This window comes from Mycteria americana, chromosome 7, assembly GCF_035582795.1.
Source record: "Mycteria americana isolate JAX WOST 10 ecotype Jacksonville Zoo and Gardens chromosome 7, USCA_MyAme_1.0, whole genome shotgun sequence".
Taxonomy (NCBI): Eukaryota; Metazoa; Chordata; class Aves; order Ciconiiformes; family Ciconiidae; genus Mycteria; species Mycteria americana.
The window spans coordinates 16,980,129-17,004,413 of record NC_134371.1 but is presented as its reverse complement, the minus strand read 5'-3'; the positions used below and the strand labels follow the sequence as shown (position 1 = coordinate 17,004,413).

The following is a 24,285-nucleotide window of genomic DNA, read 5'->3' as shown; positions in this document are numbered from 1 at the left end:
ACCCAATGTACTTTAATATTTCCAACAACCTGATTTCTTTTTAAAGAAATCTGTTTTTTCCCCACTTCGCCCCAAGTCTGCTTTAACCTGACTCAGTACAAGCAACCACAGAAGTCCCTGGGTAATTAAATAGATACTTGCTACATTTTCCATTCTTATAGGAAAGAAGGTTCTTAACCCTTTATGGTCCTTTGGTTTTTAGTGCATTTAGAAGGAGCAGAACCTTAAGTAACCGCCAAAGCAAGATAAAGACTAATCCAGCAAAAAATCTTTAAGGCTAGTTTAGGAATTTCTTGATTTTCAAGTTAGAATTTTAAAGATGCTATTCCCACTCACTACATCTAAAAAGGAAATCCTGCAGCATAAAACGGCTCCACATGGTTCAAAACTGTAACTTCTCAGCTCACATAGAAGAGGGAGTTAATAATCTCTAATAAGAAAGCAATTCTGCAGTTGTATTCTCTGATCTGTCGCACCCGTAAATTCAAGCGCCAATCCAAAAAACTCAAACTTGGCTTTACTCACTACGAAATTGCGTCTTCTCCTGATAATGACTTCCTTTGACAACAAAATTACATCGAAACCATTGAACTTTGCCAACAGAGAATTTATGAGATAGAAAGTGAAACCTTTGTGCTATCAGAGTCAGTGGCTCAGTATCTAGTCTAGAGCAGTTAAGGGAAAGAGAATTATTAACAGTGAATATTTATAAAACATAATAGACCAAGCATTTTACAGTTTTAAGGTGTAAAAAGTCAATCATTTTTCCATTTTGGTTTTTTCCTCTGTAGCCTACAAACCACATAACCAGTTAATATACTCACAGAAGTACACAGTTTCCATTTAATTTTTTCCTACTTGAGTAAAATGAGTATGCAAAACCATCAAATTAGAGCTGATAAAATGGCTCTATCCATCTAAAACTCTTGTTGTTAAAAGACTTCAAGAAATGGTTCTGTGCAAATATTTTTCAATATAGTTTTAAGTTCTATATTCTTTTTTTGACCTGGCTTTGATGAGGTACGACCAACCATATATGTCAGTGGTCACTTAAAACGATGGTGTTTTGATAAGGACTGGAGATATCAAAAAAAACCAACAAAATAAAATAAAATCAGAGTTTCAGCCTTTGGAACAGTAAGTGATTTCAAAGAAACAAGATGCAATTTTACTTTTAATTCTGGGAGGTAACAGTTATTTTCTCACGTCCAAATAATTAGCAGAAAGGCTTGGAAAAGGGGTCCCCACCTCTCCAGGTACTTCATACTTAACACATGCACCATATTGAAAAAGCAAATCCAGCCAACATCTAGGAAAACAACAAACAAGTTACTTGCTCCATCATGTATTAACACGGCCCCTATACATTAATATTCAAACAACAGCATAAGAGTCAGAAATAACATTTCCTTAGAACGTCAAACAAGTGCATAAGTGCCAGGTGCAGGAGAGATTGTGAGTAACGTAGGGAGGTGGAGGGCTCCCCGCAGACAAGATGAGGGAAGGGAAGAGATGCTCCCACGGCACTGCATTGGCTGCCCGTTGCTCTTGGCTCCTACAGTCCACGAGATTTTGGGTTCATACCAGGAGACATTTTTAGAAAAGCACAGAATAGGACCAGGGAAGGGATCCCACACTAGACATCAGCTTGTTGGGAAAGTGTTGTCTTACTTTTTGCTCTGCAGATCGAGCTGGCGGGGTGCTCTGTCTGGTATTTGAAGCATGTCCCTCCTCGCAGCCCCCTCCCATCCCACCACCCCCAGACTTGAGTGGGGCTGCCGGGAAGGCGGTCGGATGAATCGTGGATGCTTGCCTGGCTACTGAGTCACTCAGCTGGAGGTCAAAGCCAAGACTGCAAACTGAGACTCTGCAGTCTCTTCCCAGATCTGCTGCCAAACAGTATGAACAAATCATTTTTTCTGAGCTTCAATTTTCCCATCTACTTAGAAAATACTTTGACGCATTTAGATGAAAGGCTATACAAGTACTGCTCTATTACCAGACACTCTTTCATCCTCTGTCAGGTTATAAATTGCAACTATTACCTAAAAATGTGGGTATGCAAGTATTTTTCATGGTTTTTTAGGTATATATGTACAAATGCACACTGCCCAAATATTAACATTATTACTAGACTTGAATTCTAAAATTGTATCTTAAGTATTATGTTTAAGTATTTTTGCAGCTATTATATCTATCCTAATTTCTATTATCCAGACTCCATCCTGTCTTTAATAAGCATATGTAAAATTTGATTTTCGCCACAGGATGGCAGAGAGAGTATAAAGGCACTATTTTACCTTGAACTTCTACTCACCAGGGAAAAAGTATATACATAAGGCAAAGCATTTTTTCTTTCCACTCTCTCTGTTTGCTCATACTTTTATTAACTAGGTTAAATACTTTGACCTCCCCAGCAAATTACAGAAGAGAGTTTACAGAACAGACGTATCATGAAATTAAATTGAGAAAGGTCATTTCCAAGAATAAGCTTAAGTCAGATGTGCAGAAATTCAGCAATTTGCAGGCAAATTGGCCCCAAAACAGATCTCCCTATTCTATTGTTCATACATAGTGCTATTTTAATTGTGTCAAAATTAAGATTACTGTCATTTCGTTTTTACTTAACAGAGCTTTTAAGATTATTCTTGCAAGCAGCCTTGAGTTACCATCAAAAGAATTAAATTATGTTGTTGTGGTATATTTACTCAATACATACCCAAGATAGAAGAATAAATGACCAGCTTAGCAGACAGAATGTTATTGTGGGACTACCCAAAACTCACCTCTAAATTATAAGCATTTCTTCTTGCTGTTATTCTTGGTTCAAGTTTAGTGAATATGAGATTTTTTTAATAGCATTCTGCCCCGACTTCTAAAGAAAACGAGCACACAAAGCACCATTAAATATTGCAGAGGGCTTTCTTTGAGCTGCACGTGTTATGATTTAACCAAAGCATAATGCACTCCAACTTGCAAAGGGCAGCAGTTCAGTTCAGAGTTATAATGCTTTTTCAAATAACTTCCTGAGCGATAAATAAGTACAAGGTTGACACTGTGCAAAGCTGTTAGTCCAATATCTATGCAAGTCTTTACACAGTCCTGAATCTATTGCTGTTCTAAAAAGGAAAGGAAATTTTTTCTTTGGCATTTGGTTCGAATACATTTATTTCTGAACCAAAGAAGGGATGGAGACAGAGAGAGGAACTGGAGCCTGGAGAAGCATACCATGAAGAAACCATGCTTCACATTTAAGTAGCATTTATATTGCCAATGGTATTGGCTGTGTCCTTGGAGTGTTTTCTCTTTTCCCACAACACTCTACTACAAAGAAAAACATTCATAATTCAAAACTTAGGAGGTTGGAAAGCTAGCTGAAAAGGATGAATATTCTCTTTATCAAGGTTCATTTTATATAGAGGGCTACCAACATGCTGAACTAAAGCCAGGTGGGAATGCAGAAAGAAGCTCTGTATCTACAACCAATTTCCAGGAATCGGAGAGAAGAAGTGAAATGTTTAATAAAGTGGTAAGGAAGGACTGCAGGCATCTCTGTAATCACTTTACCAGTGGACCACAGGCATTTAGGAAAATACTGGATTCAAGAAAGAAGTTGGCATGAAGTATGGAGAAATGCCGTGTCTTAGTACTCCACTTGTACCATGAGTCATTCCACCAAGCAACACACACTGAGGGCAGCCCAGCAAAGTTAAAAAATAATGAACCAAAGTCACCTAAAAGCTGATGAAAAGGAAACATAAACAGTAAACTTAAGCTGGGGGGGGAAACCTAGGAGTTCCTATTAGTTGCCTTATGAATAATCCTCAGCGTTTCAGCTGACCAAATGTGACAAATGACAGGTGAGATGTTTGTTGGGGATTCAGCCCCTTAGAGCAGAAAATAAAAGACAGCAGAGGATCTATTAACTTCTGACATTATCAATATATTTCACTGTCCATTATAGCGTGGCAACTGGATTGAAGAGAGACATTACACTTAATGCAATTTTTCTCACGAATGGTAGAGCATGATAGGCAATGTTGTTGCTAGCCTACTCAATCCCACTGCCTTGCACTTGTTCTAAACTCATTTCCTATGCATGAAGATCTATAACTTTACTTCGTATACAATCACTTGGCTCCATTAGGAAAAAAAAAAAGGTTTATTTCTTTCCTCATGAAAAGCAAAACTGAATCCCAAACCAGTTTTCTTCAGTAGTTTTTTTTGGATCTGCAAGTTTCATTAGTGAAAGGAAAACATTCTTATGATTAGCAATAAACTTACCTGTTCTTAGATATTTAAAAGGGAAAAGGTAAAAATCCAGTAAACTTCACTAAGTTTTTATCAGGAGCAAATATTCTGTGGAAGACATTCAGTCCAAACGAGCTTCCTTGGCTTGTCTTTGAAGTAAAGAAGTAGCACTACAATACAGCATACTGCACATAAAATCTTCAGCTTGAAGATAAACACATCAAAAACGAAAGAGCAGAAGCAGTATTTTTACATATGGGAAAGATAAAAACAAACCTACATTTATAAAATAAAAGTAACTATACAGTAGCAGTATTTAGGTATGAATTACTTATTATAAGTGCAAGGGTATCCTTCTCTAAAGTTTCTTTGTGAAGTAAGGAAATCTTTTTCAGCCATATGAGACCAATTCCTTTTGCGTTAGCAAAGAGCTGCAGTTTTACTTTGCACATATTTAACTCCATTATCTAAAAAAATCAAATAATTCTGTAAGGGCATTTCCGGCAAAAAGAATAAGCTTTGCTTACTACAGACCTCCTATACTTTGTCAACAGGAATTTCTTTATATTTGGACACTCAGATTATGTATTTTATCTATTTCCCTGAAAGAAAGCATTCACTTCTCATATGTTAACACATTTCTTTAGTTCTAGTGATTTACATTGCCCAAGAACTGTATTAGCTTCCTTCATTTCCCAAGTTAAAAAAAAAAAAAAAACAACCACAAAACACAACAACAAAAAAACCCAGCATAGTAAAACACCCCAGATCAATGCCATGAAAAGCCACACAGAGTATGCTACCAGCCTCCTATCTTCCAGGGGCTTTGCTCCATCTCAATGCCTCTTCTTGAATGCCCATAAAGCCCTGGTGCTACTCTACCATTGCCAGCCTGCAACTTCTTGTGAACCTCCAACAGGTTCACAAGAAATGAAACAGAAACAGAGAGCTCTGGCTGGATTTCTAAAATACCAAGACAAGAAAAGCTTTGGTCACCCCTGTACGCAAGGAAGGTGTCTTGAATTCCAAACTGTAAGAGCCAGGTGAGATTTCAGCATCCTTTGAAATAAGTCTTCCATTCAACAACTATCTTATTTATCCTACAGGTGGAGCTTGCCCAGGAAACCCAAGAGAACAGAATGGTGGACACATGTCCTCTCAACCCTTGGCCCCAGTGGTCCCTATAAAATAGCACCACCTGCTTTGCAGGAAGTAAATAAATTAGCACTTCAGGTGTAAGTATTTTGCAAACTTGTTATCAGTTCTTAGGTACTTGCAAGCAAAGGACACTTTGAAGCTGTACGCACACACTCATTCTAGCGGAAATTAATACTTATATCAGTGACCTGCGTTCACAAATGCAGTCAGTTTCAATTCCTGCATGAAATCTGTCAAAAAACCACCTGTTTCTACACTTGTCTATTTTTTTCCTGTTACCTTTGAATAACTTATTTGCCATAGAGTTTTAATGCCAGGCATGAGACCTGGTAGGCATTAGTGCTACATGCAGTATTGCATGCTGGTGGCTTCTCAGCTAAGGAATGATGACTAGGTTAGAAGTTTGGCCTTATTTTTGAATACATATGCTTTAATGATATATCTCATTTTTGGTTGTTTCAGGAAGAAAGTCTGCAGCTAGGAGCTCTTCCTATTCATTTTTTTAGAATTATTTTTAAAGAATGTTAAATTTGTATAAAAATAAAAATAGGTCTGCAGGCTGCAGTGTTTTGACGACATTCCTCAAGTGTCTCCTCAGGGTTCTGGTCATAAAATACTCCATGCAGGGAGTAGTTTTGTTGTCTTAATAGCTGCAAAGTTTTCCTCTCCTCTGCAATATAATCTCAATTTATTTTTATTTTTTATAAGCTTCTGATTCCCAGCATTTGAATGGTGCTATAGCTTTATAATGTGCTTTTGTTCCCTTCAGACTAAAAGTAAATAAGAATGGGAACAGCTTGCCAAGAACAGATCCATTTATTTGCTCAAACAACATTTCAAGAACACCTGCACAGCTGTTTTGGAAACATACTGGTATCTCCATTTAGCCTTTCACGGCTGTGTTATCCAACTTCAGGGAGATTATGTCTACCTAATGATGAAAAACGCACAGCATTTCCCGTACCTCTGTGTTCAGCTAAAGAACATCTCATTTTTCTACTTTTGCCATTTGAACAACTAATATGGATCAATTAATTCATGGAAAGTTCGCATTCCCTTTATGTCAGTGATATTTAGAGAAAAAAAAACCAAGCCTTGCCTGTGTACTCTTCTGAACACCATTATTTTCAGAATAAGGGAAACACTTTTTTCCAGTCTGAGCAGCACAATGAAAAAAATCCTCTTTGTAGAACCAGGCCAAGATACAGCCAGGCTATGAAACAGATCAAGCCCAGGTTTGTGTTCATACACGCACATGCTGATGGATAATGAGATGAAGACTAAAAAGCCCTCACCAGATAGGCATCATAAGAGTGACACACCGCAGCGGTCACCTGCCCCAACAGCCACCAGCGATGCTGCAGGCTGGGATGAAAGGCTCGCCTGTGGGATCCGAGGAACTGCACTTGCCAGTGGCCCTCCGTATCCACCTCATCCCACTGGCTGTATAAACTACAAGAAAAAAAAGTTTAAATCGGGAAATATCTTCTGTGCTTTTCTACAGAGCATATCTCAGTTATACCCTTGATATATAACAGCTCACTCGTTCTGACCTTAAGGCATCTTTCATTACCACAGAAGGAGCAGTTTAAAATTTGCACTTCAAGAATACTTTAAAATAAAGATCCCTTGTCTCCACCTTCCTTGCTCCTGTCTGCGTTTATGCAAAAGCCATCGGCCACCCATGCCTTTTTGTTTTTGTCCCTGCTAGAAAGCTGACATCTGGCAAACACATGAGATACAAAGGAGGCACAGTTTGGATGGAAAGTGACATATGCACGTATGCCTGAGTGATGGGGGCATGGGCAAGGAGTCTAAGAGAACAAAAAGTTCATGCCTCATATGGCCAAAAAGCTCTCATACAGATTAATGCACGTGATTGCAGTACACGAACTGAGAACTTCCTCTTTTTGCAAGTAACACTATCAAGATCTTCACTCTACAATTCATGATGGCACAGTGAAGACAAGTCTGAGACAGTCAGATCCGGAAATTTTAAGGCCAAACTCTATTTTATATACCATGACTTGTCCTGCTTTACATGGTACGTGTTTTAAAGAATGACCAAATGCTTGAAATAGCTCCCTGGTCAATCACAGTTTGCAGAAGTGATTCAGAGATGACAAGTCTCTAAATTTGGCTGTGCCAGAAGTTCATTGTTGCATTGTGCACCCGCCCACCTCTTACATTCACCCAGTACTTCCAAAGATAAAAACTAGCTTTTAGTAACCTATACTTAATACTTTCTGCCTCAACTTCTCAATTTAAAAATGAAAATTACTACTCTAAAAACAAAGTGGAAGACAATAAGGTTGCAAACCTCCTTTTCACACACCACCAGTGGATGAGCGTACATTGTGAGAGATTAGCAACCCAAGTCTGAGAAAGCTTAAAGCCTGAAGTATTAGTCAAGCCCACTTTGAAGAGTAGGTCCTGATGTCTTAAGGTATTAAATATTGTAAACCATCTCACGCGCTTAAAGTATAGCTCGCATTAACTGCCATTCCAACTGAAGCTGTGAAAATGCAGTGTTTTCATGCCCCATCTGTACTACAGACATTGTAGTAAGGAAGTAGCTTATACTAAATTTGCTCTGCTACCTTCCTCCTCTCTCTGCTCCCCAGTCCCAGAAGATGGAGGCAACAAAATGGTGCTAAGTCATTAGTAGCTGAGCAATTCCTTTCACAACTAAGCAAAATTCCTGGAAACAGAAGAATGCCAGTTTCAAGACAAAAGACTAGTTCCCAAATAAATTTGTTACTATGAGACTATGCATCTCCCTTGCCAACTTCAGGCACTCTGAGACATTCAACAACCATAAACCAGTAGTAAGTAGAGAAGGCAGGTGCAGACAGAACAATATTCAGCACCCTAAACACAAGCGAGCTTTTTCAAGAAAATACAGTTTTCTCAGCTACCTAGGTGGCATGGCATCGCCCCAAAGCACTGCCTGCGATATGGCCAATATCCTCCACGCTGGCCAGGCTCTCAGCTTTGCTACTTCTGAAATGGCACTGATGCCAATAAAGGCTGTAACCACGCTGACTGAAATCCTACTTTTGAACTGTTGCCTTACTCTATTAAATACCTTAAGATGCGTATGCTTTTATCAGATAGTTGATCTCGCATTTGATTTTTGTGCAAAATAATCCTGAGGAGCATTGCCTTAAATGCATCCCAAAAAGCTTTTCTGAAGTGAAGCTCAATCCAGAAAACTGACTTTCCAAAAGCAGTAAGTTACCAAGAGAAAAAGAAAATTGTGATCATCTCTCTACATTTAGCAGCCTTAGCACCATGTCAGGATATTAACTGCTTCTCAGGTCTCCTCCTGTTAGTTTAGGATCGAGGCTGCACAGCTCTGTGCCAATAGCTGCAGAAGGAAGCAATTCCATGGGGTGAATTTTGAACTTTCTTGAGCTTTGACCCATCCCCTCCACATTTCGCCCTCTCCCCAGCCCCGAAATGCACTAAAAGACAGCTGTCATTCTGTAAGTGGCATGCTTTAAAAGCTATGTCAAATGGGAAGATAATTACAGAAAGGAAAAAAAAAAAGTAAGGTTACTAGCAAATAAAATGTTTCACTGAAGATAAAAGCATCTCTTTCCAATTGTGTTTAATGTTTGATTTGTACACAAGAACAAGGTTCTTCAGTACTTTTGAGCAAGACTATCTGCTTCATTAGATCCAGAATAACTTTTTATATAAGATCCAGAAAGTATTTGGGAAACCATGTTGGAAAACCATTTGAAGTGACACTTCCACCTTTTGGGTACAACAAAATCCCGCACCATCAATTCTCATTTCAGCTTTACTGTTGGCTGGAAACTAATTTTCTGTCAGAGACCATCTTTCTTGGCAGCAGCTAGAGGGAAGAAGCAAAACAACTGGGACTTCCTGGCAGTCATAAATTAATTACTTATTCCTGTGACTCTACAGTTAACTCTACTAGTGCAAATCTCAGCTCTAAGAACTGCCAGTATCAATTCTACAAATGCATTCTATAAAGGCTGTGCCCTCTAAATCATGCTCTGCTATGGAATCAAAAAATCCCATAATTAAAAACACCAACAGTCAAGTAATTTATCTGACACCTCAGTCACAGGGGGCTGCCGAGACAGGTATTGTGTTCCCTTTCACTCACAAAAATAGCAAAGCAGTCTACTCTGCCATGCAAGAAAGTGAGGATTCAGGGAAATGAAGATTCAAAAAATACTTACTTCTTTCAGAACTGAATCCACTGAAGACCATATCAGAATTAAATCAAAGGAAACTGAAACATATATTCCTTAAAAAGCTCATTGCCGTAGCTGAAGAGAAAAATCTGAACAAGTTCTTTCAAGCAGAAAAACAAAAGCAAAACCAGTACTAGCACATGGGAGGAAGGAATGATAAGGGTCCTTTCTAGACTTTTCCATCTCCTTAAATGTCTTTGCCTCTTTACTTCTTACACGCTGCAGAAGAGAAGCTGCTGTGGAAGCCCTGCACTGAATTAACATTTATTCCATGAATACAGTAGATGTGGGGGAAAAGCCATTACAAAAGAAACAGGCACAATCAAATTGATTTCATTATTATTCCCTCACTGAAAATCTGTCTTCTTTTTGGGCTTGCCATAGTCTTATTCCTATCAGCTCACAGTAAAACTGGAACAGTAATCCTTTGGGGAAAAAAAATGATGTGACAAATACATATTGGAATTACTTGTTGCACAGTGATGTTAAAGAAGATTAAATGTGAAAAATACTACTGAATGCCCTGAACATTTTTAGGAGTATCAGAGTCAGAATAGTTCATGAATATGAAATAAAACCAAGTTATACTCAGTCTCCTTTCGGTTAAAAATATTAAGAAATTCTCTTGCCCATACACTGCTCTCCCACCTCTTACCCACACCAGTCTCTTCAAGTACTTAACAGTGAAAAATAGAGCTAGATGACAGCAGAGCAAATCAAATACTTTACAAATGTCTCATCTGTTGCAGAGCACCTTTATGTCCCTGTACTCCTGAGGTTTCTCATACACTGCTGGAATGAAGGTTGCTGCTTTCCTCCTGACACATGTATCTTCTATGCCCCAAAACAAACTTCGTTATGAGACACAAGAGTCTTTAAGTGCTTTTAAAAGTAATGAAACTTAAAAATAATTTCCTAATAGTGGCAATTCTGTTTAGCCTGTGTGAGTTCGAGTACTCACACGCTAACAGGACAGCAAAGCTTTCAGAATCAATTCAGGTGAACTGTTAAGAACAAACTCTATTCTGGTATCTGTCGGTTCCTAAGAAATTAATGAGGACACTTCCATATGTGTTGCCATCCATGTGAAAGGTAGTTGTTAGCCTTTGCAAATACTTCATCAAAATCAAAAATGAGAGAATTTTAGCAATGTGAGCATGGTAAACACATTTTTCCCTTCCAACAAATGTGCAGCGCAGTAAACATAGCATTACGTGTCACTATGTGACAGAGTAAATTAATTGTTGCAAACATAGAAATTTAACAGTAAGTAAAGCCCTCATATATATGTTGAGGGAAAAATACACATTAAAAAAAATCAAATGCGACTGAGAACTAAAAAATACATAATTAAAATACAAGTCATGCAAAAAAAAAATCTGCAAAAGAACGTCCCCTGTGTGTTACAGGATTGTATTTTTGTGTTTTTTTTCCAAGAAAGTTCCTCATAACAGTAAACTGTCTGTAGCTGATCCAGTGGTAAAAATATTATTCTATTCTTAGTTAGCCTAAGAGAACACAGGCAAATGCTAAGAAAAAGGTGATTAACAAAGCCTGCTTTCATTCTGAAGGCCTGAAGATCTTCGGATCTGTAAAGTTTGCCTAAGCACAGGCACATATGTAGACGCTCGCTAAGGCAGAGGTGTTCCATGTCTGGAAACAAAGTCAGGGGATATCAACCTCCAAATATTAGCCTGAAATGGAGAAAAGTTCACAGTGTAAAGAGAAATGAAAAGAAAGCAAAGAACTTCCTGTGGAAAGCCGTTCCTTGTCAAGCCAGCTCACTTTAGGACAGTATTGAATTGACCGCATTTTGACGTATTTGCTTCAGCGTAACTTTAAGTACGGTTACAACCCGCTCCTCAAAACAGCAGAACAGGGAAATAAGCAGACACACTTACTTTCAGTAACAGAATAATCTTTTGAACTCCTCTCCCAATCCTTTCAGCTCCAAATAAAGCTTCTGTTTAGGAAATATGACAGCAAGTGTCCTCAAATATGAGCAGGTAAAAAGTGAACTACTGTTTAGATCATCAAAAAGCCTCTATATAAAAAAGGAAGGTTGGTATAGAAAACAAGAAACATCCATCCTGCTGGGGTCATTCTGCAAGTATAATGCACTTTCTGTAACATACACAGGCACCAACTCACATGAGAAATGATTTCAATAGTAACAGAGTAAATAAGCCAAAATACAACACTCAGAGAAAACTCCAATCTAAATATATCTACAATTCCTTTCAAAAATATTCATCAATAAATAGAATTTCTGTAAGAACAATGGCAACATGCAAAGAAACTACCTAATACAGTCAAGTAAAAGCTGCTACATTAATTTAAAATTACCCTTTATTTTTCACAAGTTTTTCCAACACATTGTGCATTTTGGCACGGTAGACTTTGAGATAGCTTGCTTCAAGTTTCTTTAAATTACAAACAGTAGATACAGTAGGAATATTTTAAACCAATTTCTTTAAAATAAACGGCAAGTTAAGACCCTTAGCTTTAAAAGGGAGACTGCCACAATTTCATTTTCCTGATACAAAATTCAAGTAATTTTAAGAGTAGAAAATGGTCTTTATAAAACACCCTATTATTAAAATTTACCAGCTTTCTGAAAATAAACATCAAGTTTCCAGTATCAATTGGGTGCGACTACACATTTAGAAAAATAACTCATTTTAAATGAAGGTCACTTGGTGAAGAAAAGTAAATTTTCAACAGGATGAGTTTTTAAAACAAATGATAAACCATTTTTTCTTAGCTAAATTATTTAATCCTTGCTCCATCTCTGCAATTAATTTATTTTTTCTTCTAAAGGTGTACATTTCAGTATTGAAAATGAATTACAAAAACAGGCTACTTCTCCCTTCAGTACTGAGATGTTTTCCCTTCAGTATATATCAGCATATGGAATTATTGCTTATCCCCAACAACTGTATACAAGATTCGCTTGATTTTGGTTTTATGCTGCGGGTTTTAATTGGTTGGTACCAAATATACATACTACAAAAACGTTAGCTGTGTCACTTTACTGAATGAAAACCACAATAAATTTTTCAGATAATTTTCTATCTAGGGTTGTTCGGGTTTTTTTCAACAAAGAAGTGGATTCATTATAAAATGCTTTTCCATTTTCCCTCCTTACCTACTCTTTAAGACAGCAGAATGGAAAAACAAGCAGGACATCTTTACTTTGTGACTCAAGGCTCAGAGCAGATATTGAGAAATCTTCAACAATTTTAGAACATTTTCTTTTTTCATTCTTTTAGCCCAAAGTAACTTTGCTGTCTAGGAACAGTAACTTAAAGTTTCTTTTATCACCGTCTTCCAGAAGAAATCTATAAATAAATGTTTATGTAAAGAATCAAACGCTGCTGAAGAGGGGAAAAAAAAAAATTAAGGATCAATAAATGATACTGCAATGTATCTTGTGCCATTCAAGATAGGAAGTCCTTCATGTAAATGAGTAAGTCTTCCTGGGTGCATGAAACTCCATCCTTTCCTGGGAGACTCAATGGAGCAGTTGTACCTAAGAAATTTACATCCACCTCCCTGCAGCAAAAACACAAACAAAACAAAACCTCAAATGTTTACCTTGTGTTTTAATTGAGTAAATTCCTTTTTATTTATCCACAACTTACAATATTCTGCTATTATTAATAGGCTGTTAAGAATTTTTTTTTTTTTACTATCCCTACTAACAAGGTTGTTTAAATGACACCATCTTCAAAGCAATACATAACAGACATGCATTTGCAATCAAAGATTTCCCCTTGCTTTGCTTTAGCGTTCCCTGGATAACAACTCATTCAAGCAGCAACGCTGACAAACAGATCTTCAATAACTTTACTGTAGATGATACCAGGGAGAAGCAAATCATGTTCACAGGCCCTGTTCCAGGACTGCACCCCTATCCAGGACAGCATTTAAACAAATTTTAAATTAATTAATCTAGCTGTTGCTTTCAAACTGAAGGTGTGTTTTCTAAAGTAATAAGTTTGAGAAACACACTTACAGGTGTTAAGTAGGACTGTGAATAATACAGGTTTACAAACAAAACAGGTTAAGTTTCTCTACTAGTCAAAACTGGATATTACTGCCACTGCCCTGCCTATCTCCATACTCTGGGGACTGTTTAGTTAATTTATTTTCTACTCTGATATTGATTCATCTCAAAAAAAAAAAAAAAAAAAAAAAAAAGAACAACAGTGGAAAATTTTTATTCTGTGATCAAAAGAAGAATCATTAGAAAAGTCGTAAAGAAAAGAAGCCATTTGAGTCAACTTGAGACTATTTTAAGTATTTTGAAAAATTGGTTTTCACTGTACAGAAATGAAACATTTCAGAAATGTTAAAAATGAAATGGCTAACATCCCCAAAGTTTTTCTTTAAACCCCTTCTCCCCCACCATCTGTAACCATTTTGACCAATTCAACCTGACTGCATCAACAGTTCTGCAATCAAGCAAATTTAGTACTTGTCAAAAAACACCAAGGAATAATATATCTCAATTTGTGACGTGCACCTTTTCCTTTTCAACATGGTCTTTAAGTATATCCATTTGGGCTCTAGTTTGAGAACAATATTAGACACTCAAAGGAGATTTTTTAAGTCAGTAAGCTGTCAACTTACTTGAAAGTCCTCTCCTACTTTGTTGAGAGCAATGTTGATTGTGAATGTAGAGGAGTCATGATGAGGTCTGAGTGACCGCTGTCTGTCAGGGCTATATTTTACAACAAAATTCAATAAAGCAAACCCCTGAAACAAAATATACAGTCAGACTTCAACTTGTGAACTTCCAAGTCACACACAGGATTCTTGGGGGGTTTTTTTGTTTAAAGTTGAGTTAACAACAACATTCATCTATAACTACTGCTACATCATGTATAAACTTCCCAACCAAACCAAATAGGGTATATTCAATAAAATACTTAGAATTACTCATGCCATGCAGTAGTCATCTGCAAAAATTTTAAACACATACCTTGGTATAATAGCCAGCAAACACTTTTAGTGTTACTGGTGCAATGAACTCTCTTATGAAATGCAGCCATTCATTATCCAGTCCGATTTGCTTCATATGAATATCATCAGTTGGGACATTTTCATAACCTCCAGAAATACGGCTGTCCTAATGAAAACACCATAAATAGCCTTGAAACAGGGACATGGAACCCTTCTGGCACTTCTACAAATATTTATTTGAAATCTGCAGAATCACAGAACTGCAACAAAGCAATGCTTTAGTGGGCATATGTGAGCTTGCTGTACAGTAATTTCACAGCTAACTGCTGTGGAAAAAAAAAAATGCTGAGCTACCAACGAGCAAAAATGGAATTTTTTTTAAATGGTGAGTCAATATTTGGATGTGTTGCCTGTAAATAAGGGCTTCCTGGGGTAATGGTTTTATTGAGATGTAGATGCAACTGAAGTTAGATCAAGAAAGTACAGGCCACAACTTCACATGGTAATAAAAGCTGAAATAATTTGAAGATAAAAATATGTTAAAATCCTTTCTGGAGGCTTCTCCCTGCAGTAAAATAATGATTGTAATTTATCTCGTTTCCAAGGTACCACATTTGTGAGTATGACAAACATTCGTTCAATTTTAGCAGTAGTTAATGAATATCTTGAACTTTCTGCAAACAAAAACACAATAGCTCATAACATTGGTGAGTAACTGCTTAGGGGGATTAGTACTGAAGAGGTAAACAAGTAAAACTTCTCTGAAGACTTATCAACATATCAACAGCTAACCAAGATCAGTCTTGGATAACTCTCAGATAACTACTACAGCAACTGCACCACTGTTAGTGCCTGAATTTGCTCGTTCAAGGTTAACTGAGGAATGTGTCTAACTCTACTGAACAGCAAGCTACGTGGTAGAATAAGCTAAGCATTTTATACCACAAAGTGGATGTCTCGGGTCATTGGCAGTTAGTTGGAATGTTTATTTGTTGCAGTACCCTGTAACTTATTATCATAAAAGTACTCACTCATTAAGGTCATGTTTATATAGGCTGACACTTACTTGGTGTTTTCCACCAGACCATTGTCCAAAATGTTCCATTTCTTCTACCAATTCATCACAGGCAGTGTCAGAAAATATGGGAAACCAAAACACATCTGGACATGGCTACAAAAGAAAAAAAAAATTTTTTTTTAAAACTATATTCTTCTCTTTCAGTGGAGTTAAGCTTTAACAGCGATCTTTTATTTCCAGCTGCTAAAAAAAGGACATCTTCCCTTTTCTTGGTCACTAAAGAATATCAGCTGTTCTCATTGGAGCCACAATTCAGATACATTTCAATAACTAAGTTTTGTCTTGATCCACAAGTACATTCTCACAGAACGAAGCAAAAACTATGAGCTACCTCATAAGCCATGACCCAGCTATAACAGCTGCATCAGTGTCACCACATATTCTGTGGCTTGGTTGCTCCAAACAACAACCCTGATCTTCTACATTACAAGCTATTAAGAAAACCAGTTTAAAACTTAACATCGTTTTCAACACAAAGACAATTTATCCCATCTTCTTAAGGAAGCAAAGTTCATTAAATCACTGTCCCTAATTGTCACAGAAGTGATCATCCAACACTGATACAACAATTATCATCTCAGAAGTGCTCTGTCCAGATCAGGTGCATGAGAGCAAGCAGCCAGGCAGACAAAAAAAAAAAAAAAAAAAAAAAGACCTCTGACCTCTTCATATCCAGCAAAAGGCCTTACCTTGGATTCATGGTTGTCAGACCTTAGGAATCCATAGGGCAAGGCACACCCCAGGGAAAGTGCCTAGATAAGCTTGCCTTTACTAGATACCAGAAAACACAGCAATCTGCTACAGGAATTTTATTAGGCCTTCTGCTAGTGGTACTAGCTAGTTCAAATACATAAGCTAAATACATCTGTATTTTGGAGAAGGCAATTACTTGGACAACTACATTATTCTGAGCAATCTAGCAATTATTTTTTGGACTCCTCTCATCTAGTTTTCAAAATGGCAAAGATTCAGTTCTGATCCAAAACATCAAAAAGCTGTTCAGCCACAGACCAAAACAGCATTTGCATGGAAATAGTTACTGTATGCCGATTTATTATCAGTCAGTCCCACAAATTTTTACTTATACCCACCTGTTCTACTATATTATCAGTGAAGATCTTTGAGTAGTTGGGATTTATGTAGGTTTCCTTCCAGTCCTAAAAAACATGATTTTAAAACATTAAAACAGAACAAAGGAATTTATAAGTGACAAAAAATAATTTATATTCTATTCATTTGCTCTACTGAATGCATTGGAAACAATTAAACAATTTCTTATACCCATAAACGACCTGGTTCTCATCATATCAAAAATCATGAAATCTGTTACATCAGGGTCGTATCTCCAACTCCTTACTCTGGTCATCGGTTGGCTTGTTGATATGATATATGGTAATTCTCTTAAATGGGTGGTAGAGAACACCTTTTAGTACACAACCAATATTTAGTGCATAATAAACAAATGTTCTCCATGTTATAATACATAAACTTTACAATTTTTTCAAATAAAATAACTGTTTCATCAATAATTAGATGCATACCACAGGATTTTCAAATATCTGCCAGAGGTCATTGTTGTAGTGGGAGGTATTGTAATTGGCTGTAGAAATAAGTCTTCCAAATTCATGTCTGTTGGTAATGTACATGAAAACACCCTATACCAAGTAGAGAAAATGTCATTAGCAAAACTGCCCATCTTAGCAAAAATAATGTTTTAAAAAAAAGTCTGTTTATGCCTGCACTTTCATAAAATATATCACACACTTGTACATACCTATTATACACGTGCTGTTCATTTAGCATCTTTAATTTTCAAATGGTTGATTCTAATCACCAACTAGTGTTCATAATTTTTTGTTTACAAGCATTTGAATTTATTCTCTAAACACGTTAAACCAAAACATATATTGTTCGTAACGTAAACCCATATACAGTTATAGAAAGGAAAAAACAGAGAAGTGGTTGGTTGATTTGTTTTCCAGAAAACCTAAGCAGATACACTGGACGCACCTGTTCTCAAACTGAAAATACTCACACAAGAAAACCAACATCTAGGGTTTAGTTTCTGATTAAAAACTGAAAGAATAAGCTAACAATAAAGGGTCTAATGGAAGTCAGAACAAGAAACTTATTTCAGAGTATTCACTACATGATCCTTCTGGTGAATTGGCCTGAAATAAAAAGATATTGGCAAATACAGTGTATAAGAATATTCAGATGAGGGTACAAAACAGCTGAGCACTGTGAAGTATGTTCACCTAAGCAAACATTGCAAAATATGTACAAGATATCAAGGGTGGTAAGATACAGCTTTATTATCAAGCTATTAACAGAAGATGTTAACAAAACTCTCTTGATTAGAAACAGTACCAGAAAATAGTCTTTCTTAAAAGAAATTTAGGTTCCATGGGGTTTTTTTAGTTTACTGTTTTTCAGACTAAAACTTCACTTCCGAAGTGTTTGTGACTTTTGGATTTGCAGCAGATGAAGACATTATCATTTGGATACTCTGGTATTTCTATGTTTTTGTCTGAAAAAGAGTTAAACTGTTAGAAAGATAATCATTATGTTAAACACGTGCCCAGTTTTGGGCACTTACCAAATCATAAAATAGCTGCAGCAGGGAGAATAAGGAGGGTCTGGGTCAAGAAAAACAGCTTAAAGTGACACGGATTTCACAACTGCCCTGTGTGGTCGCCGAGGGGGCCTGGCTGACCTGCTAGGGATTTGAGCTTTAGTCCTTCCTAGACTGCTGAATCAGTTCTCGCTACAGAAGCACAGCTTCAGCTCACCTCGACCTCAGAAGCACTGAGAAACCTCCCTGAGGAAACAACAAGCCTCGCTAAGACACTCTGAGCTGGTCATGAAGAACCTGTCCCTGGCAAAAACTTGAACCTTTAGACGCCTGAAGAGAAAGCTAGAGCAGTATTTCATTAGAGTAAGTGGACAGAGGAGAAGTATCTTCCTGTGGTAGAATAATACTGCACATAATAATAACTAATGAATAAAAAAAATAAAGCAACACCTTTGGGGGTCTGAGCATATGGAATGTTTCCGAAGAAGGGGAGTCTTTTTCCCTTTGTAAAGTCTAAAATGAAGGAGAATCATCACATCAGTTTTCTGATACATAATCTCTTTCTCTTTTTCCGACTACTATTAGGTTTCCACAGTTACATTAGGGAAATAGCAGCCTTTGATCAAAAGCTGATATGCCTTTACAGACAACATGCATCTCCAAGCAAAGCTCATAATACACATGTCAAAGCTGTTTCCACCAGCCCCTTCTTATCTGCTGCGATACAAAAACAAGCACGTACCAGACCATCTTACAGCACAGACTGAGAAAGAGGAAAAGAGAAAGCAATTTTCTGATGAGCCAGTCAGATTAGTTTAACGAGCGCATGGGAAGCACAGGTTTGCAATAACTGATGCTGAGAAGGTTGAATACAACAGAATTGGACGGGGATGTTCTGAAGAATCAGTACAAACAAAGGAGATCATGCCTTGTTATGAGGGAATAAAAAAATTAATACTTGCCAACTTTTCTTGTTCAATTCAGCAAAATTATTTTTCAATGCTATAGTGTCTGGAAATAGGTCTGGTTTAGGTCTTATTTGTTTCTGTGCTGAAACTAGCGTAAATATCAGTAGAAATGTGGATTTACATATTCATATTTTTACAGTACAAATATGTTTTCTCTCATTACTTACAGCTTAATGCAAGTAACAAATTTCTGATACAGTTTTAATCTATCTGGAAAAATTAATGAGTAATTCATGCTCCCTAAGAAGATTCATACACTTTTGTAAATCACTTAAGCTTTTTATATCAACACTGCCCATCATTAGTTCAAATACGTATCTACTTAAACATAAAATTGCAAAATATTCCAACTTAGTCTGCTAGAAGTTTCACACTGTACAAAAACGTGCATAACAGAGATGCTCTAAATGCATTGATAAGTTTAGAGTCGTACACAGCGGAGAGGTTGAGCCCTCTTTCATCCTGTTGAGGTTGGCCAATGAGGAAGGTATTTTAACCTCAATAGGAATTTTCAGCGCATTTAAATAAAAACCATCATGCAGTCAGTGCACTAGTGCACTAGCTTGGCAAAAACCTCTGTTCTCAACAATTTAAAGAAATACACCTAAAATGTTCTATGTCACAAAAATTGGCCAGTACTTTGAATTAGAAGTAAAAATATAATATCCAAGATCAATCAAGTGAAGCAGTCAAGTGTAGCAGGACACGAAGAAGTCTGTGTGTATTTAAAAGCAAGCCGTTATAGATACACCTTACCATTTCCCTGGCATTCCTGCAGAGCGCCATATCGGGATCCAACTTATCACGCATAAAGTAGTTCTTTTCTTTCATCTCCGATCTGAGAGTTTGTCCCTTAATTAAGTATATATTAGCCATATAAGGAATATTCCATACTCCTCTGTAAAAAAAAAAAAAAAACAAATGCAAATAGTTTAAAGCCATGAAAACTAATTTGTTGCCTATTCTATCAAATCAGCATCTCTGTATTTGCTGACAAGACTAAGCAAGTTTCAAGGAAATGAAGCTGAAAGGTTCTCAAGACATTTGAAAAACTACAGCTGGACATCATGGACATCTCAAACGTAGGCGTAGGCAGTAATTCAACTTTTATGAAGTATTGTAATAAAAAATAGAAAGGTCAAATTCTCTAAAGAGTTTTAACTACAAATGTACTTCATGTTTCCATAGTTAAGGCAAACAGTCAAACTCTTTTATAATATTATTCTACACTACCAGATGGAGAAAGTAATTCTAAGACAGATTTTTAAGCGAGTTTAAAGACTTCACTGAAGCTTCACACAGCTGGTCTGACCTCCTCACACAAATAACCATGGACCACAGCAGGCCACGTATTTATGTCAGTTGGGCCAATATCAACAAAAAAGCATTGCTGTCACAATGCTCACTCTGCAGATTTCCTCCCTCCCAGTGCCACGAGCACATCTTTCAGTGCAATTGGAAATGAGCCAGTCCTATTCAAGCAGTCAATCTGTTTCAGACCTTTTTGTTCTTCCAGGGCAATGAAAAGGCATCACCGCATGGGAAAGTCAAGCTTAGAACAACTTACATCACATTGCTTTAGGGGAAGGACAGACCCAAAAGGCTATGTGACAAAAGTATTTCTCAAGAGCTCCTTAGGATATATCTGACCTAATATACGGGAAGAAACACATGAAGAAATTATAGTTGTTCAGTTGATTAAGCATTTACCCCAAATAGATGAAGAAGTCATTTGATGAATGCAACAATCATTTCTCTTGACGGAGGTTCCTGGGATACAGAGTTTTGGGTTTGCTATTTGTTTGTCTTGACATTTTCCGTATTATGCACTGCTAGAGTAACCAGACACAATCAGACAGGTACTAGTAATGACTATGTCCATTACTAATACCAGCTCATTGTGTTAAACACTTTGCCTTTTTATTCAAGCTGTGAGCAGGAAAAAATAAATGGGAAGAAAAACTTCATTCCTATGAAATAGAAAAAGCTCAACAATAAAACTAACCTAAGCTCTTCAGGAATACCAGATTGCATGAAAATGTAAGAATATGTTGCTGATAACCATAGTGGGTGCCTTGACTTTAAAAATTAGCTTACAATTACTTACACTCTGTTCCCTTGGACAATTGCAACATAATCTTCTGAGCGAGCATAATAGCCGTCTGGGCTCAAAGCACCCCAAAAATTGGACCAAAGCTTCCCATGACGAGTTACAAGTGGAGCAATTATCTTTCTGTGAAGTGACATATTGAATAAGAAAATATGAACTGTTATACATAGACCGTATGTCAAAATATACCAGCTTTCCTCAGTTTGGAGTATAGTGTAGTTAAAACACCAATGACTGTCAAATCTCAGAACAGCTATTCTGAACTTAAGCTGGAAGAAACAGCATCCAAGTACCCACTGCCCAGAAACAACATCAGTGTAGCAGAAGCAAAGATTCCCATAAATCGGAGGTGGCTTCATTTTCAGTCAAGCAAAAAAAAAATACTGCCCATAGCATAATGACAAAAAGCATCACAAAGTCAAAGACATGGAAAAAAACAAAACAAAACAAAAAACACAGTGACACTTAGCTTACCCAAAATTTAATAGACTCAAAAGGGGAAATCTAAGTTGACCAGAATAAAAATAATAAAATAGTACTTTGTTTCAGAGGGTGCCTACTGCTAGATGTATTTTGCAAAGCTTCTGTTTCTTCCACCTAGGGTATCTGGCTTTTAGCCTCTTTATACAACAGTAAATATTGCAAGGAATATACCGCAAAGGACCAACAGACACATCTTTACTTAAGCTCCGTCCCTTCTCACTAGTAGGTCAAAACAGACATTGATAATTTGTCTTTCTCTGATACACCTGAGATTCCCAGATTTGTCTGGGAAACTACCTACCTACCTACCTAACCACCTACCTACCTAACATGGGAAGTCATACATTGGCAGGACTGAAGTGCGCAGCATTCACGGCACGCCCAGTCTGCTGAAAGCTGCTGCTGATAAAGTCACACCTTTGTATAACTTAAGAGATCATACTAATACAAGGAGAAACTGGTCATTACAGCTGCTTCATCTCCAATACCTTTCCACTATTTTACTGTGTCTACGATTTTAAAAGAAAGTAACAATACTGCAATACTAGAGTAATAAACTCTAGGGAGGTTTTGTTTGGTTTTGTTTGGGGTCTTTTTTGTTGTTGTTTGGGGTTGGTTTTTTTTTAACATTTTGTGTGTGACCAACTTTGAAATCATTAGTCAGTAAAATCTTAATTCATTTCATAAAACCTGCTTACACCACACCATTCCCTTCAGAGGAACTTTGAAGCATTTGAAATTCACACTAGGAATTGTTGCTTGACAGGAACAAAATGCTGTGTGAATTGTTGGCCTCCGAGCCCGTTATGAACTATGGCAATAAAATACCACAGGTAGACAAGGAGGATCTAACTCTGCAAGAACAGACAGGATCTTATTTTCTCTGGATGGGCCGCAGAGAATCCCTTCAAGTTGGAGGAAATTCTGTAAGATCAAAAGATATACTACACCTGTTCTGTTCTATCAGTATTCTTAAAGTTTTCGGGTTTGTCAGCACGACGTCTGCATCTATGCTGAAGTAATATTCACATGCTTTATCCTGGCGACAAAGGTCCCTAAAAAGACAAAAAGGAATGGTTAACTCGCACATGTCCAGAAAAGATTCACAAACAACAACAACAACAAAAAAACACGCAAAAAAACCCAAACCACAACCAAGTGCTCTACTCATACATTGCATTAAAAGCCCTCTGCAGTATAGTAAAAGAAAGCTGTCTTTAGATTACAGTAGTGTGAAAAACTAAAAGAAGATTTAAAAACATGGATCAGATGCCTTATATTTTTCTTTTAATAAACTAAGTGATCTCTAACCTTTACCAAGTTCAGTAAGAGCTACTACGTGGTGTCCTCATGGAAAACTGGGGGGCGGGGGTGGAAAAGCAAGCCACTAATTTATACAGTCACTTACTAGTGAAGTATAAGCTTATTGAGTAAGCTTCTCTAGGCAATAACTGCACTGGCGGTAACACTGTCTTTGGGAAAAGATGCTACACGTCATCTGCTGATCTGAATAGTAATTGAAACTTTATGGAGAGTGCAATACAAAAAGTATAAAGAAATATATATTTAAAGACCTTTTGTTAGTCTTTTTGTGACCTACAAGAATAACACAGTTGATAAAAAGAAACATAAAACAATCGCACAGCCAATGAATGGAAATTAGAAGAAGGAACTGATTTTGTCCCTCTATCAGAATAAATTATTTGCATAGATTCCCACACCTTCAAGAGAAAGCCTCAACCAAGCAGAAGACACATTCTACTATAAATATAAAAGAAAGACACACAGACTACATTTGTGTGTTTCTGACAGGGTACACTTGCTAGGCTACGATCCGGTATAGTGAATTCAGCTTTCCCCTGCCAAGAGAATAGTCGGAGATTACAGTAAATCAAATATACTTTTAGAGGAAGTGGAATAAGGAGTAGCTTTCTATGATGCAGGTGGTATTATTGATTTTGTCCATTTTCCCCACTGTTATCGACAGAACTTGCATTAATTCCATCGTAACAGTTTGAAACGTCAAAATTATTTTACTTTCTTGCTTTAAAATGTCTATAAACACTGGTTTAGTTTAAGTTCCACATGATTTCATTGTTTGTGACTGTTTTCTGCAAAGGAAAATATCTCTGTCACTTCAGAAGATCTGATAAACAGTGGATGTGACAGGCTACATACAAGTCAAGGCAACCGCTGGCATGGCTTCCTGCCTGCTCCTCCTCCGTTCCCCTCCACTACCTAACACAGCACTTCACTCACTGTTTAGCCTGTCTCCAGTAAGGACTACTACTTATCAACACCTTTTGGGTCTTTTTCTTCAAACTGTCTTCTGCTCAGAGGACTTTAGAGGTATGACTTTGTTGGAATCACAGTAGAAGGCACAGCTTTTTTATTCCATAAATTTAAGCGATCATTCCTCTTCAAACTTGACCACTAAAGATGTAGTAATGATTTGAGACAAA

At 37.1% G+C, this 24,285-nt stretch overlaps 1 protein-coding gene across 2 annotated transcripts in view; it reads right to left on the bottom strand.

The window, feature by feature from the left end:
- Positions 1-11,735: 11,735 nt before the first annotated feature.
- Positions 11,736-24,285, bottom strand: part of PLOD2 (procollagen-lysine,2-oxoglutarate 5-dioxygenase 2) — a 57,286-nt gene continuing 44,736 nt past the window's right edge. The window contains exons 11-20 of one of the 2 annotated variants that reach the window (XM_075507215.1): positions 22,774-22,878; positions 21,338-21,463; positions 19,987-20,128; positions 18,713-18,775; positions 17,229-17,342; positions 16,779-16,844; positions 15,676-15,780; positions 14,629-14,775; positions 14,277-14,402; positions 11,736-13,196 (exon numbers count right to left, since the gene is read on the bottom strand). In XM_075507215.1, the coding sequence (XP_075363330.1) occupies positions 13,041-13,196; positions 14,277-14,402; positions 14,629-14,775; positions 15,676-15,780; positions 16,779-16,844; positions 17,229-17,342; positions 18,713-18,775; positions 19,987-20,128; positions 21,338-21,463; positions 22,774-22,878 (1,150 nt within the window). In that variant the 3' untranslated portion in view covers positions 11,736-13,040. The remainder of the gene's footprint in view (positions 13,197-14,276; positions 14,403-14,628; positions 14,776-15,675; positions 15,781-16,778; positions 16,845-17,228; positions 17,343-18,712; positions 18,776-19,986; positions 20,129-21,337; positions 21,464-22,773; positions 22,879-24,285) is intronic. The other variant, XM_075507216.1, reaches the window with a different exon arrangement.